Source organism: Ranitomeya variabilis, chromosome 2 (genome assembly GCF_051348905.1).
Source record: "Ranitomeya variabilis isolate aRanVar5 chromosome 2, aRanVar5.hap1, whole genome shotgun sequence".
Lineage (NCBI taxonomy): Eukaryota > Metazoa > Chordata > Amphibia > Anura > Dendrobatidae > Ranitomeya > Ranitomeya variabilis.
This window is the reverse complement of record NC_135233.1, coordinates 877,234,926-877,251,028: the sequence shown is the minus strand read 5'-3', so window position 1 is coordinate 877,251,028 and position 16,103 is coordinate 877,234,926. Positions and strand designations below refer to the sequence as shown.

The window sequence follows — 16,103 nt, the reverse complement described above, 5'->3', positions numbered from 1 at the left end:
CTGGGTAGCTCGTATCGTGGTTCAGCGTACTCCATCAGGGCTTTGAAAGCTTCGCTTTCAACTAACCGGTAGGGCATCATCTCTAATGAGATTAGTCTAGCTATGTGGGCGTTAAAACCCTGTGTACGCGGATGCGAGGATAAGTACTTCCTTTTTCTAACCAGAGTCTCATGTAGGGTGAGCTGGACTGGAGAGCTGGAGATCGTGGAACTTTCGGGTGTGCCGGTGTACATGGCAGACTGAGAGACGGTTGGAGACGGTATTGTTTCCGCCGGTGCCCTAGATGCAATATTTCCTCCTACAAAACTGGTGGTTCCCTGACCCTGACTGCTTTTGGCTGGCAAAGAAACCTGCACAGATACTGCCGGTGGTGCGGAAAATGGTGGCCTTACAGTGACGGAAGGGATGTTGCGTTGCTGACTAGCTTCATTGGCCGAGGGTGCTACAACCTTAAGGGACGTTTGGTAGTTAGTCCAGGCTTGAAAATGCATGGTGGTTAAGTGTCTATGCATGCAACTAGTATTTAGACTTTTCAGATTCTGACCTCTGCTTAAGCTAGTTGAACATTTTTGACAGATGACTTTGCGCTGATCAGTTGGATGTTGTTTAAAAAAATGCCAGACTGCACTCTTCCTAGACTCGGATCCCTTTTCAGGGATTGCAGACTGAGCTTTAACCGGATGGCCACGCTGTCCTCCAACAGGTTTTGGCTTTGACACGCGTTTTGGGCCAGATACGGGCCCGGCAGATGGAACCTGTTGCGATGTTGATGCCTGCTGCGGCCCCTCCTCCACCTCCGCTTCTGAACTACTGCCGCCTGCACCCTGTTCCCCCAATGGCTGCCAATCGGGGTCAATAACTGGGTCATCTATTACCTCCTCTTCGAGCTCGTGTGCAACTTCATCTGTGTCACTGTGTCGGTCGGTGGTATAGCGTTCGTGGCGGGGCAACATAGTCTCATCAGGGTCTGATTGTGGATCTGTACCCTGAGAGGGCAATGTGGTGGTCTGAGTCAAAGGAGCAGCATAGTACTCTGGCTGTGGCTGTGCATCAGTGCACTCCATGTCAGAATATACTTGTAATGGGCATGGCCTGTTAAATGTTTCACTTTCTAAGCCAGGGACGGTATGTGTAAAGAGCTCCATGGAGTGACCCGTTGTGTCGCCTGTTGCATCCTTCTCTCTTGTTGTAGTTTTTGCTGAGGAGGACAAGGAAGCGACTTGTCCCTGACCGTGAACATCCACAAGCGACGCGCTGCTTTTACATTTACCAGTTTCGGAAGAGGAGGCAAAAGAGCTAGAGGCTGAGTCTGCAATGTAAGCCAAAACTTGCTGTTGCTGCTCCGCCTTTAAAAGCGGTTTTCCTACTCCCAGAAAAGAGAGCGTTCGAGGCCTTGTGTAGCCTGACGACGAAACTGGCTCCACAGCTCCAGACTTAGGTGGAATATTTTTATCCCCACGACCACCTGATGCTCCACTACCACTACCATCATTACCAGCTGACAATGAACGCCCACGACGACCTCTTGCACCAGACTTCCTCATTGTTTTAAAATCTTAACCAAAGTAACTTTATTTGTTGCTGTCAAACAACTTACACGGTGAGCTATAACTTCAGTATGATTTCAATATCCCTTAACAGGTTGGTGAGACCACAAGGAAAATCAGGCACAATGTTACACACTCTGTTTTCTGTGGCACAAAATCACAGAGATGACACACACGCAGGACTGTCACTCAAGCACTAATGTCAATATTAATCTCCCACCTAATTTATTTATTTTTTTTTCTCAGGGAGACTTTAGAAACCAAATAATATAAAAAAAAAAAAAAAAAAAAGGCTTTCTATGGCCCACAATTAGAGAGAGAGAGGTGGCACACCCAGGAGTCAAGACTGGCGCACAAGCTGAAAGGGCAATATTACTCTCCCACTGTTTTTTTAAGTTTTTTTTTTATTTCAGGAAGACTTTAGAAACCAAATAATATTAAAAAAACCAAAAAAAAAATAGCCTTTCTATGGCCCACTGAATGAGAGAGAGAGGTGGCACACCCAGGAGTCAAGACTGGCACACAAGCTGAAAGGGCAATATTACTCTCCCACTGTTTTTTTATGTATTTTTTGTTTTTTAAGGGAGACTTTAGAAACCCAATAATATTTTTTAAAAAAAATAAATAGGCTTTCTATGGCCCACTGAATGAGAGGGAGAGAGGTGGCACACCCAGGAGTCAAGACTGGCACACAAGCTGAAAGGGCAATATTACTCTCCCACTGTTTTTTTATGTATTTTTTGTTTTTTAAGGGAGACTTTAGAAACCCAATAATATTTTTAAAAAAAAATAAATAGGCTTTCTATGGCCCACTGAATGAGAGGGAGAGAGGTGGCACACCCAGGAGTCAAGACTGGCACACAAGCTGAAAGGGCAATATTACTCTCCCACTGTTTTTTTATGTATTTTTTGTTTTTTAAGGGAGACTTTAGAAACCCAATAATATTTTTAAAAAAAAATAAATAGGCTTTCTATGGCCCACTGAATGAGAGGGAGAGAGGTGGCACACCCAGGAGTCAAGACTGGCACACAAGCTGAAAGGGCAATATTACTCTCCCACTGTTTTCTTTTTTTTTTTTTTTTCAGGGAGACTTTAGAAACCAAATAATAAGAAAAAAAATAAATAAATAAATAGGCTTTCTATAGCCCACTGAATGAGAGATAGCACACACAGCAGTGGCACACAAGCCCTGACTGAGGCCAATATTTTTCTCCCACTGATTGATGTAGTGTTTTTGTGTTGAGGTAGATTTTAGAACACAAATCAAGGAAAAAAAAAAATGCTTTCTATGGCCCACTGAATGAGAGAGAGGTGGCACACCCAGGAGTCAAGACTGGCACACAAGCTGAAAGGGCAATATTACTCTCCCACTGTTTTTTTATGTTTTTTTTTTTTTTTTCAGGGAGACTTTAGAAACCAAATAATATTAAAAAAACCAAAAAAAAAATAGCCTTTCTATGGCCCACTGAATGAGAGAGAGAGGTGGCACACCCAGGAGTCAAGACTGGCACACAAGCTGAAAGGGCAATATTACTCTCCCACTGTTTTTTTATGTATTTTTTGTTTTTTAAGGGAGACTTTAGAAACCCAATAATATTTAAAAAAAAAAAATAGGCTTTCTATGGCCCACTGAATGAGAGGGAGAGAGGTGGCACACCCAGGAGTCAAGACTGGCACACAAGCTGAAAGGGCAATATTACTCTCCCACTGTTTTTTTATGTTTTTTTTTTTTTCAGGGAGACTTTAGAAACCAAATAATATTAAAAAAAACAAAAAAAAAAATAGCCTTTCTATGGCCCACTGAATGAGAGAGAGAGGTGGCACACCCAGGAGTCAAGACTGGCACACAAGCTGAAAGGGCAATATTACTCTCCCACTGTTTTTTTATGTATTTTTTGTTTTTTAAGGGAGACTTTAGAAACCCAATAATATTTAAAAAAAAAAATAAATAGGCTTTCTATGGCCCACTGAATGAGAGGGAGAGAGGTGGCACACCCAGGAGTCAAGACTGGCACACAAGCTGAAAGGGCAATATTACTCTCCCACTGTTTTTTTATGTATTTTTTGTTTTTTAAGGGAGACTTTAGAAACCCAATAATATTTAAAAAAATAAATAAATAGGCTTTCTATGGCCCACTGAATGAGAGGGAGAGAGGTGGCACACCCAGGAGTCAAGACTGGCACACAAGCTGAAAGGGCAATATTACTCTCCCACTGTTTTTTTATGTATTTTTTGTTTTTTAAGGGAGACTTTAGAAACCCAATAATATTTTTAAAAAAAAATAAATAGGCTTTCTATGGCCCACTGAATGAGAGGGAGAGAGGTGGCACACCCAGGAGTCAAGACTGGCACACAAGCTGAAAGGGCAATATTACTCTCCCACTGTTTTTTTATGTATTTTTTGTTTTTTAAGGGAGACTTTAGAAACCCAATAATATTTTTTTTAAAAAATAAATAGGCTTTCTATGGCCCACTGAATGAGAGGGAGAGAGGTGGCACACCCAGGAGTCAAGACTGGCACACAAGCTGAAAGGGCAATATTACTCTCCCACTGTTTTTTTATGTTTTTTTTTTTTTTTTCAGGGAGACTTTAGAAACCAAATAATATTAAAAAAAAACAAAAAAAAAAAATAGCCTTTCTATGGCCCACTGAATGAGAGAGAGAGGTGGCACACCCAGGAGTCAAGACTGGCACACAAGCTGAAAGGGCAATATTACTCTCCCACTGTTTTTTTAGGTTTTTTTTTTTTTTTCAGGGAGACTTTAGAAACCAAATAATATAAAAAAAAAAAAAAAATAGGCTTTCTATAGCCCACTGAATGAGAGATAGCACACACAGCAGTGGCACACAAGCCCTGACTGAGGCCAATATTTTTCTCCCACTGATTGATGTAGTGTTTTTGTGTTGAGGTAGAATTTAGAACACAAATCACGGAAAAAATAAATAGGCTTTCTATGGCCCACTCAGTGAGAGATGGCACACACAGGGATGGCACTGTAGCAGAAATGCCAATCTTAATCTCCCACAAAAAAAACAAAAAAAAACAGGGACTGTCCTACAATTACTATCTCCCTGCAGTAATCTAAGCCAGGTATGGCAGGCAGCAATAGGAGTGGACTGATGCACAAATTAAATAAAAAGTGTGGACAAACAAAAAAGATAGCTGTGCAGAAAGGAAGGAACAAGAGGATATGTGCTTTGAAAAAAGCAGTTGGTTTCCACAGTGGCGTACACACAGCAATACAGCTATCACGGAGCCTTCTAGGGCAGCCCAATGAGCTACAGCGCTGAGGGGAAAAAAAAAAAAAAATAGCTTCCACAGTCCCTGCACACCGAAGGTGGTGTTGGACAGTGGAAATCGCTGCAGCACAAGCGGTTTGGTGGTTAGTGGACCCTGCCTAACGCTCTCCCTGCTTCTGACGAAGCAGCAGCAACCTCTCCCTAAGCTCAGATCAGCAGCAGTAAGATGGCGGTCGGCGGGAACGCCCCTTTATAGCCCCTGTGACGCCGCAGACAGCAAGCCAATCACTGCAATGCCCTTCTCTAAGATGGTGGGGACCAGGATCTATGTCATCACGCTGCCCACACTCTGCGTTCACCTTCATTGGCTGAGAAATGGCGCTTTTCGCGTCATTGAAACGCGACTTTGGCGCGAAAGTCGCGTACCGCATGGCCGACAAGCACAGGGGTCGGATCGGGTTTCATGAGACGCCGACTTAGCCAAAAGTCGGCGACTTTTGAAAATGATCGACCCGTTTCGCTCAACCCTACTTACCACACATCCAGATAAGTTTCTTGGGGGCTCTAGTTTCAAAAATGGTGTAAATTTTGGGGGAGTTCAAATGTTTAGGCACACAGGGGCTCTCCGACATGGTGTCCGCTAATGATTGGAGCTAATATCTCATTCAAAAAGTCAAATGGCGCTCCTTCCCTTCCGAGCCTTGCCGTGTGTCCAAACAGTGGTTTACCCCACATGTCAGGTATCGGTGTACTCAGGAGAAATTTCCCAACACATTTTAAGATCCATTTTATCCTGTAGCCCATGTGAAAATAAAAAAATTGAGGCTAAAAGAATTTTTTTGTGAAAAAAAAAGTACTTTTTCATTTTTACGGATCAATTTGTGAAGAACCTGGGGGTTGAAAGTGCTCACTATGCATCTAGACAAGTTCTTTGGGGGGGGTCTAGTTTCCAAAACGGGTTCACTTGTGGGGGAGCTCCAATGTTTAGGCACACAGGGGCTCTCCAAACGCGACATGGTGTCCGATAAGGATTGGAGCTAATTTTTCAAAATTCAAAAAGTAAAATGGCGCTTCTTCCCTTCCGAGCCCTGTCGTCCACCCAAACAGTGATTTCCCCCCACATATGGGTTATCAGGGTACTCAGGACAAATTGTACAACGACTTTCGGGGTCCAGTTTCTCCTTTTACACTTGGGAAAATAAAAAAAATTGTTGCTAAAAGTTCATTTTTGTGACTAAAAAGTTAAAGGTTCATTTTTTCCTTCCATGTTGCTTCTGCTGCTGTGAATCACCTGAAGTGTTAATAAACTTCTGTAATGTGGTTTTGAGCACATTGAGGGGTGCAGTTTATAGAATGGTGTCACTTTTGGGTATTTTCATCCCCATAGACCCCCCAAACTGACTTCAAATGTGACTTCAAATGAGACATCGCTGGTCAATTTTTAACCCTTATAACTTCCTGGCAAAAAAAAAATTTGTTTCCAAAATTATGCTGATGTAAAGTAGACATGTGGGAAATGTTATTTATTAACTATTTTGTGTCACATAACTCTCTGGTTTATCAGAATAAAAATTAAAAATGTGAACATTGCTAAATTTTCAAAATTTCCACTCAATTTCTGTTTTTTTTCACAAATAAATGCAATAATTATCGACCTATATTTACCACTATCATGAAGCTCAATATGTCTCGAAAAAACAGTCAGTCTCAGAATCACTACGATCCGTTGAAGCGTTCTTGAGTTGCCTCATAAAGGGACACTGGTCAGAATTGCAAAAAATTGCCAAGTCATTAAGGTCAAAATCGGCTGGGTCATGAAGGGGTTAATGGAAAGTTGTGTAGAAGGAAAAAGTGTGGTAGAAAAAGATGCACAAGCAACCAGGATATCTGCACCCTTGAAAGGATTGTTAAGAAAAGATCATTAAACAATTTGGGTTGATGCAGTATTTGATGTAAAAGAAGCCTCGACCAAGTATTGAGTGCATATACTGATCATACATTTCAGTAGGCCAACATTTCAGATTTTAAAATAATTTTTCAAGCTGGTGTTATAAAGTATTCTAATGTACTGAAATAATGACTTTTGTGTTTTCAATATGTAAGCCATATTAATCAACATTAACATAAATAAACTCTTGAAATAGATCACCCTATTTGTGGAACTGAAATATGAGCTTTTTGATGATATTCTAATTTTGTGTGAAGCACACAAGTATGTTGCAGTCACTTTGACATTACTAAGGGATTGGACACAGGGGCTAAAGGACCTAAGTGTTATTCGTATCTTCCCCAGGTGATTGAATACTTGCAATTCTAGGTGAATTGCTCTGCTGCAAATCAAATTTTTGGGGAAGACTTCAGCAAAGTCAGTAAATTAAAATTTAAAGATTTTCCTGTCAAGTTGATAATTAATATTTGTTTTTTATTTCAATATCCAGGACTCGTGTATCAGCATCTGTGACTCAAAAACAAGTTCTAATTTAGCTATGACTGGAAAATCATATCAAGTTATTGTAAATCATTTCTATGAATTACTTCCTAAAGTGAGTATAACAACATTTGCATCACTTGCACAGTTCTCAATATAGAAATAATAGCTTAGGTTGTATTCACACATTCAGCTTTTTAATGCATTTTTTAAGGTAAAAGCCACAAATGTATTCAAGAGGAGGACATAACTCACAGCTGTATAATGGTAGTTCCCTTATCTTGTGTCCAGGTCTTGTCCATCACAGAATCATCCCTGATTTGGCTGTAAGTTGCCTCTTCATAGAAAATAGCCAGAGCTGCTCGCCCCGCTGTCTGATTCCCATCAAGAGATTAGCCCTTCATTGCCCCTACAGACACAACTCACAACACCAGCAATATATATATATATATATATATATATATATATACAGGTCCTTCTCAAAAAATTAGCATATAGTGTTAAATTTCATTATTTACCATAATGTAATGATTACAATTAAACTTTCATATATTATAGATTCATTATCCACCAACTGAAATTTGTCAGGTCTTTTATTGTTTTAATACTGATGATTTTGGCATACAACTCCTGATAACCCAAAAAACCTGTCTCAATAAATTAGCATATCAAGAAAAGGTTCTCTAAATGACCTATTACCCTAATCTACTGAATCAACTAATTAACTCTAAACACATGCAAAAGATACCTGAGGCTTTTAAAAACTCCCTGCCTGGTTCATTACTCAAAACCCCCATCATGGGTAAGACTAGCGACCTGACAGATGTCAAGAAGGCCATCATTGACACCCTCAAGCAAGAGGGTAAGACCCAGAAAGAAATTTCTCAACAAATAGGCTGTTCCCAGAGTGCTGTATCAAGGCACCTCAATGGTAAGTCTGTTGGAAGGAAACAATGTGGCAGAAAACGCTGTACAACGAGAAGAGGTGACCGGACCCTGAGGAAGATTGTGGAGAAGGACCGATTCCAGACCTTGGGGAACCTGAGGAAGTAGTGGACTGAGTCTGGTGTGGAAACATCCAGAGCCACCGTGCACAGGCGTGTGCAGGAAATGGGCTACAGGTGCCGCATTCCCCAGGTAAAGCCACTTTTGAACCATAAACAGCGGCAGAAGCGCCTGACCTGGGCTACAGAGAAGCAGCACTGGAAATTTTGCATGTCATTCGGAAATCAAGGTGCCAGAGTCTGGAGGAAGACTGGGGAGAAGGAAATGCCAAAATTCCTGAAGTCCAGTGTCAAGTACCCACAGTCAGTGATGGTGTGGGGTGCCATGTCAGCTGCTGGTGTTGGTCCACTGTGTTTCATCAAGGGCAGGGTCAATGCAGCTAGCTATCAGGAGATTTTGGAGCACTTCATGCTTCCATCGGCTGAAATGCTTTATGGAGATGAAGATTTCATTTTCCAGCACGACCTGGCACCTGCTCACAGTGCCAAAACCACTGGTAAATGGTTTACTGACCATGGTATTACTGTACTCAATTGGCCTGCCAACTCTCCTGACCTGAACCCCATAGAGAATCTGTGGGATATTGTGAAGAGAACGTTGAGAGACGCAAGACCCAACACTCTGGATGAGCTTAAGGCCGCTATTGAAGCATCCTGGGCCTCCATAACATCTCAGCAGTGTCACAGGCTGATTGCCTCCATGCCACGCCGCATTGAAGCAGTCATTTCTGCCAAAGGATTCCCGACCAAGTATTGAGTGCATAACTGAACATTATTATTTGATGGTTTTTTTGTTTGTTATTAAAAAACACTTTTATTTGATTGGATGGGTGAAATATGCTAATTTATTGAGACAGGTTTTTTGGGTTTTCAGGAGTTGTATGCCAAAATCATCAGTATTAAAACAATAAAAGACCTGACAAATTTCAGTTGGTGGATAATGAATCTATAATATATGAAAGTTTAATTGTAATCATTACATTATGGTAAATAATGAAATTTAACACTATATGCTAATTTTTTGAGAAGGACCTGTATATATTGTTGTTTAATATTAGATTTTCATCTCTCTTGAAAAAAATTAACCCAGAAATCCTACATTGTTACATACAAAAACAGTACGTAATATGCGGCAAAAGTCAACCAGTACTGTTGAACTGCATATACTTGCAAAATTGGACTAGTAGAATATACACTGCTCAAAAAATAAAGGGAACACTAAAATCCACATCCTAGATATCACTGAATGAAATATTTCATTTGCCAGTCTTTATTCATTACATAGTGGAATGTGTTGAGAACAATAAAACATAAAAATGATCAATGTAAATCAAAACGAATATCCCATGGAGGTTTGGATTTGGAATGATACTCAAAATCAAAGTGGAAAATCAAATTATAGGTTGATCCAACTTCAATGGAAATGCTTCAAGACAAGGAAATGATGTTCAGTTGTGTGTGTGTTGCCTCCATGTGCCTGTACGACCTTTCTGCAATGCTTGGGCATGCTCCTGATGTGGCGGCAGATGGTCTCCTGAGGGATCTCCTCCCAGACCTGGACTAAAGCAACCGCCAACTCCTTGACAGTCTGTGGTGCAATGTGACATTAATGGATGGTGCGAGACATGATGTCCCAGATGTGTTCAATCAGATTCAGGTCTGGGGAATGGGAGGGCCAGTCCATAGCTTCAATGCCTTCATCTTGCAGGAACTGCTGATACACTCCAGCCACATGAGGTATGGCATTGTCCTGCATTAGGATGAACCCAGGGCCAACCGCACCAGTATATGGTCTCACATGTGGTCTGAGAATCTCATCTCGGTACCTAATGGAATTCAGGCTACCTCTCGTGAGCATATGGAGGGGTGTGGCCCTTCAACAAAATGCCATCCCACACCATTACTGACCCACTGCCAAACCGGTCTTGCGGAAGGATGTTGCAGATCGCTCTCCATGGCGTCTCCAGACTCTGCCACTGTTAGGACTGGTGGAACGCACCAAATAATAATATTAGAGAATATGAGGTGCGTTCGCAGTCTGGGGTCCACCGTGCAGAGATGACACCTGCAGCTGAGTAATGGTGGATGGATGCTTGCTCACATGTGGGTTAGACCTCACCTGGTGTGAAAGTAAGAGAACTTTGTTGCTTCACAGAGTTGCCGTAAATACGCTGCGCCCTGTTAGCAGTCACAGGGTGAAGCTGAAAGGCTCTAGTGGGATCCGTATGAATCACGCCCACTGAACTGGTGATTGGACTCGCTCTGACCCTCGATGGCTTTTGAGCCCACGCCTGAAGATGCCCTGAGTCAGATGCTGAGTCCAAGCGGGAGTTCCCACCCTACACTGACCATCTGTCAGGAAAGCGCACTGATTGCGCATGGTGCTGTACAGGCGGGCACTGTGAATAGACACAGAAACGTGTGCTAAGTGTGCAGGTAGCACTGTCGGGCGCTAGGTAGCTTCCATCATTCGCGAGCAGTCATCATCACTAGGAATGGGAATGATTAAGGAGCTTTCATCCATCGACAGACATTCATCTACACACACGTTATCAAGTTTATACTAGCGCATAGCGGTGCGGCCATGCAAACCTTTTATAGCTGTAGCTCTCAAGGACCTTCCTAATGGTCCAATAGGAAATGCTGCAGGACCTGAGCGTGTGACCCCCGATTTCCAATGGGAGGTCGTCCCGTGGGCAGGCTCAGTATGGGAAAAGCAGGACTTAGACCCTGAAACGCCTGCTCGCTGCTGATCAGAAATGGCTACAAAGGCAGAGCCTGGAAAGGCAGCAGTAACCAAGCACACAGTATCAGCTTGAGCCAGATGCTGGGACCGATGTCTCCGCTGAGCAGGCTCCACTGCGGCTGGAGAATGGGAGACCGCAGCGTACATGGTTCGAGATTCCCCCGTGCAATGGTGGGAACTTGAATCCTAACAGTCACATTTGTTACATGTGCTCAGTGTGAACCTGCTTTCGTCTGTGAAGAACACAGGGCGCCAGTGGTGAATTTGCCAATCCTGGTGTTCTGTGGCAAATGCCAAGCATCCTGCATGATGTTGGGCTGTGAGCACAAACCCCATCTGTGGATGTCGGGCACTCAGGCCATCCTCATGGAGTCAGTTTCTATCTGTTTGTGCAGACACATGCACATTTGTAGCCTGTTGTAGGTCATTTTGCAGGGCTCTGGCAGTGCTCCTCCTGTTCCTCCTTGAACAAAGGCTGAGGTAGCGGTCCTGCTGCTGGCTTGCTGCCCTCCTACAGCTGCCTCCACGTCTCCTGGTGTACTGGCCTGTCTCCTGATAGTGCCTCCAGCCTCTGGACATTATGCTGACAGACACAGCAAACCTTCTTGCCTCTCCTCGCAATGATGTGCCATCCTGGATGAGCTGCACTACCTGAGCCACTTGTGTGGGTTGTAGAGTCCGTCTCATGCTACCACGAGTGTGAAAGCACAACCAACATTCAAAAGTGACCAAAACATCAGCCAGAAAGCATTGGTACTGACATGTGGTCTGTGGTCCCCACCTGCAGAACCACTCCTTTATTGAGTGTGTCTTGATAATTGCCAATAATTTCCATCTGTTGTCTATTGCATTTGCACAACAGCATGTGAAATTGATTGTCAAACAGTGTTGCTTCCTAAGTGGGCAGTTTGATTTCACAGAAATTTGATGTACTTGAAGTTATATTTTGTTGTTTAAGTGTACCCTTATTTTTTTGAGCAGTGTATATGTAAAAATTAAGATGGTTCCTTTTTTTAAAGATTACAATTTTAAAAAAGAATACCCTCAGTCCTTTACCAAAAAGGATATGACAAGGAAAGCTAGGCAGGCATACTCACGTCCCAAAAGCAAGCGTTTGCAGCATGCTACTGTATTTTGGAGGCGTTTATGAGTGAAATATTGGACTTTTGGACTTTTATACGATCACATTTTGTGACTTAGACATTTACTTTTAAATTTATGAAATGTTAAGATTTTTAACTTGTCTTTAAAATTAATAAGTAGAAAACTAAATTAAACAAAAAACCAACTTTAAAAACTTTACAAATAAAAAGGTGCAAAAGAAATGCAAAAAATGATATAGCTTATGTCTTGTCTTCCTCACAAGTCAGGAATAATACTTTCTGTGCCAGTCAATACTTGTTTTCAGCATTTTTCTTCAGTAGGAATATTAGGCCTGAGAGTTCTTTAACTTTTCTCTATTTTTGTAGTTCATCAAGAATGAAGGTGCTGAAAAGCAGTATTTCACAGATAAATCAATTAACACAGTCATACAGACTCTACGGGTCCTGCACCTCCCTTGTACTTGAATCTGTGTATTATTATTCACAGATTGAGACTACCACTCTCATTTTCTATGTTCGTAAGTGCTGCAGTAAAACATTATACTGTGGTTTATGTTTTTCTATCCTTATATATCCAGCAAAATATGATAAGTTAAAATGCAACCTTTAATTAAATCAATTAAAATAGATGAGTCACAGTTATCAAAAAGAAAAAAAAGAAGACACGTATCAAATCACATTACACCAGAATCATGATAGATATCATTGAGAAAAAGGGGGATATCAACTACACAGCTGCAGTTATTGCCAAAAGTGTTGGTACCCTTGAAATTGTTCTAAAAATGAAAGTATTTCTCCCAGAAAACTATTGCAATTACAAATGTTTTGATGGACACATGTTTATTTTCTTTGTGTGTATTGGAAAAACACAAAAACAGAGAAGAAAAGGCATATTGGACATCATTTCATACAAAATCCCCAAAACTGGCTGGATAAAATTATTGGCATCTTTACAGAACTGTAGGTAACCAACTTTGTTTCAAGCATGTGATGCTCGTTCAAACTCACCTTTGGAGAGTAACAGGTGTGGGGAATATGAAAATCACACCTGAAACTGGATAAAAAGGGGAGAAGATGACTCAATTTTTGCATTGTGTGTCTGTGTGTACCAGACTAAGCATGGAAAATAAAAAGAGAGAACTGTCTGTGTCTGATTTGAACAGGGGGCAGATGTGCAGTACCCAGCTAAGGTCAATGTCAGTAGACAAAGCTGCTCCGTAACAGAGCACTTCTGGCAAGCACCGGTGCCTAGAGCACTTGATCCGGGGGGAGGGGGAACCGGGTCAGCTATTGATGACCAAACCCAAGGAACCCAAGGATAGGTCATCAATGTTATAGTAGTGGACAACCTGTTTAATTCTGTTGTCCCGAAAATAGCATTTCTTGCCTATCCACAAGAAATGTCCTCCCGATGATTGCAATGCTTAAATATAAAATGTGCCTAACTTTTTTGCGCTACATCAATGATTTACTTATTATGTATAACATATATTTATTTTGCAGATCCTTCTCAAAGGCACAATTTTTGCTAGAATGAGTCCAGGACAAAAATCCAGTCTTATTGAAGAATTACAAAAAATAGAGTAAGCTTATTTAGTAATATTAACAAAATAAATGTGAGGTTGTATGTTTAAGCAATTTACCTTTTAAAACATATTCAGAAAAGGCATGACTTTGCTGGGAACATGAATGCTGCACATTCAAATGGCGAAACAATTACTACATGGTTGAGACGTCTTTACTGAAAGACATCAATATACCATAATACCGTAAATGAACATGTGTATATCAGTGGTCCCCAGCATTTCTTACCTCGAGCCACATTCAGTTAGTTAGTTAGTGCAAGTCACATTAAGCAGGACCCCTTCTCCCACTTATGCCATTGTGAGACCAAGAGCCCTACAGTCTCAATATAATGACAGCAAAAAAATCGCCACAGGAAACACACCAAAACCTTGTCTCTACTCTTCACTTGTATGCAGTATACTTACAACCAGGGGTTTGCACTGTGCTCCCTTTTGGCATTCTTGCATTAAGCACATTCCACACACCATTACGTCTAGCTTTAATTAGCCCGCCAACTGGCAGTATCGATCTCTCTTCACTATACTGTATGTGCATCCAGTCCTGTCTGTCATGGGGTTACCGCAACAGTGTGGAGCCAGAAGACGGCAGCGACTGATTAATCCTACTCCTGCGCAGAGAAGATGCACTTCTCCTTCATTTTAATGGCTTTTACTCCTTCTGACAGAACAGGGGTTAATCGGCCATGTTGGAAATCTCTGAGCTTGCAGCTGAGCTCAGTTAGCTACTTCTTTCCCCTTTATAATCTGGGCTCTGATACAAATCATTGTCAGTGGTAGCATTTGCTGCATGGCTTCAGGAGGGAGAGGTGTTTATATGAGAAGGAGTGTTGGAGAAGTTATCTGTGACTGTTGCTTATCTTGTAATTGTGGTAATTCCCTATCCTTCTATTTTGGTTTATTCCCCTTCCTCCATTTACCGATGCATTCCTCTTTTATATGCGAGTGAATATTTTCTACGCCTGGAGTTTTCTATTAACATTTGTTTGTGTTGCCTTGTTTGTCGGGCTGGTGTTGTGAATTAGACTTTTTGGCTCCCTCTTGTGGTTACTAGTGATATGACTCTGGGATTTTCTTCCCTCAGTTTGCACCCAGCTGGGTCTTTAGTTCAGGGGTGTTGCTATATAAACCTCCTGGAACCTTAGTCCAGTGCCTGGCATCGTTGTAATCAGACACATTCTGTTTGCTCCTATCTGCTGGTCCTGGTTCGTGCAAAATTAAGCTAAGTCCTGCTTCTTGTTTTTTGGGTTATTTGCTTGCTCTCATTTTTGTCCAGCTTGTACTAAATGTGATTCCTGATCTTGCTGGAAGCTCTAGGGGGCTGGTGTTCTCCCCCCGGGCTGTTAGACGGTTCGGGGGTTCTTGAATTTCCAGTGTGGATATTTTTGATAGAGTTTTTGCTGACCATATAAGTTATCTTTCTATATTCTGCTATTAGCAAGTGGGCCTCTCTTTGCTAAATACCTAGCTCATTCTTATGTTTGTCTTTTCCTCTTACCTCACCGTTATTATTTGTTGGGGGCTTGTATCCAACTTTTGGGGTCTATTCTCTGGAGGCAAGAAAGGTCTTTCTTTTCCCTTCTAGGGTTAGCTAGTTCTCCGGCTGGCGCGAGACGTCTAGAACCAACGTTCCCCGGCTGCTGTTATTTGTGGTGCTAGGATTAGATATATGGTCAGCCCAGTTACCACTGCCCTATGAGCTGGTTTTTTGTGTTTGCAGACTTAGAAATTATTTCTGAGACCCTCTGCCATTGGGGTCATAACAGTATGCCAGGCCAACATTGAATGTTTAATGCATTGCAGAAGTGGGATAATAAGAAAGGAAATTCTGAGTTTTTTTTTTTTTCTTTCCTCTCTTCCTCCCCTTTACATTTGAGTGGCTTGTGCTTGCTGCAGACATGAATGTCCAGACCTTGATTACAAGTGTAGACCAGCTTGCAGCTCGTGTGCAGGGCATACAAGATTTTGTTACCAGTAGTCCTATGTCTGAACCTAAAATACCTATTCCGGAATTGTTTTCTGGAGACCGATTTAGGTTTAGGAATTTCAAGAATAATTGTAAATTGTTTCTTTCTCTGAGACCCCGTTCATCTGGAGATTCAGCTCAGCAAGTTAAAATTGTTATTTCTTTTTTACGGGGCGACCCTCAGGATTGGGCTTTCTTGCTAGCGCCAGGAGATCCGGCATTGGCAAATATTGATGCGTTTTTTCTGGCGCTCGGATTGCTTTACGAGGAACCCAATCTTGAAATTCAGGCAGAAAAAGCCTTGCTGGCTATTTCTCAGGGTCAGGATGAAGCTGAAGTGTATTGCCAAAAATTTCGGAAATGGTCCGTGCTTACTCAGTGGAATGAGTGTGCTCTGGCCGCAAATTTCAGAAATGGCCTTTCTGAAGCCATTAAGAATGTGATGGTGGGTTTCCCCATTCCTACAAGTCTGAATGATTCTTT

At 41.8% G+C, this 16,103-nt stretch overlaps 1 protein-coding gene across 1 annotated transcript in view; it reads left to right on the top strand.

The window, feature by feature from the left end:
* LOC143803988 (putative cation-transporting ATPase 13A4) overlaps positions 1–16,103 on the top strand; it is a 219,379-nt gene that overhangs the window by 166,674 nt on the left and 36,602 nt on the right. The window contains exons 19-20 of the mRNA XM_077281738.1: positions 7,229–7,333; positions 13,575–13,654. Of these exons, the coding sequence (XP_077137853.1) occupies positions 7,229–7,333; positions 13,575–13,654 (185 nt within the window). The remainder of the gene's footprint in view (positions 1–7,228; positions 7,334–13,574; positions 13,655–16,103) is intronic.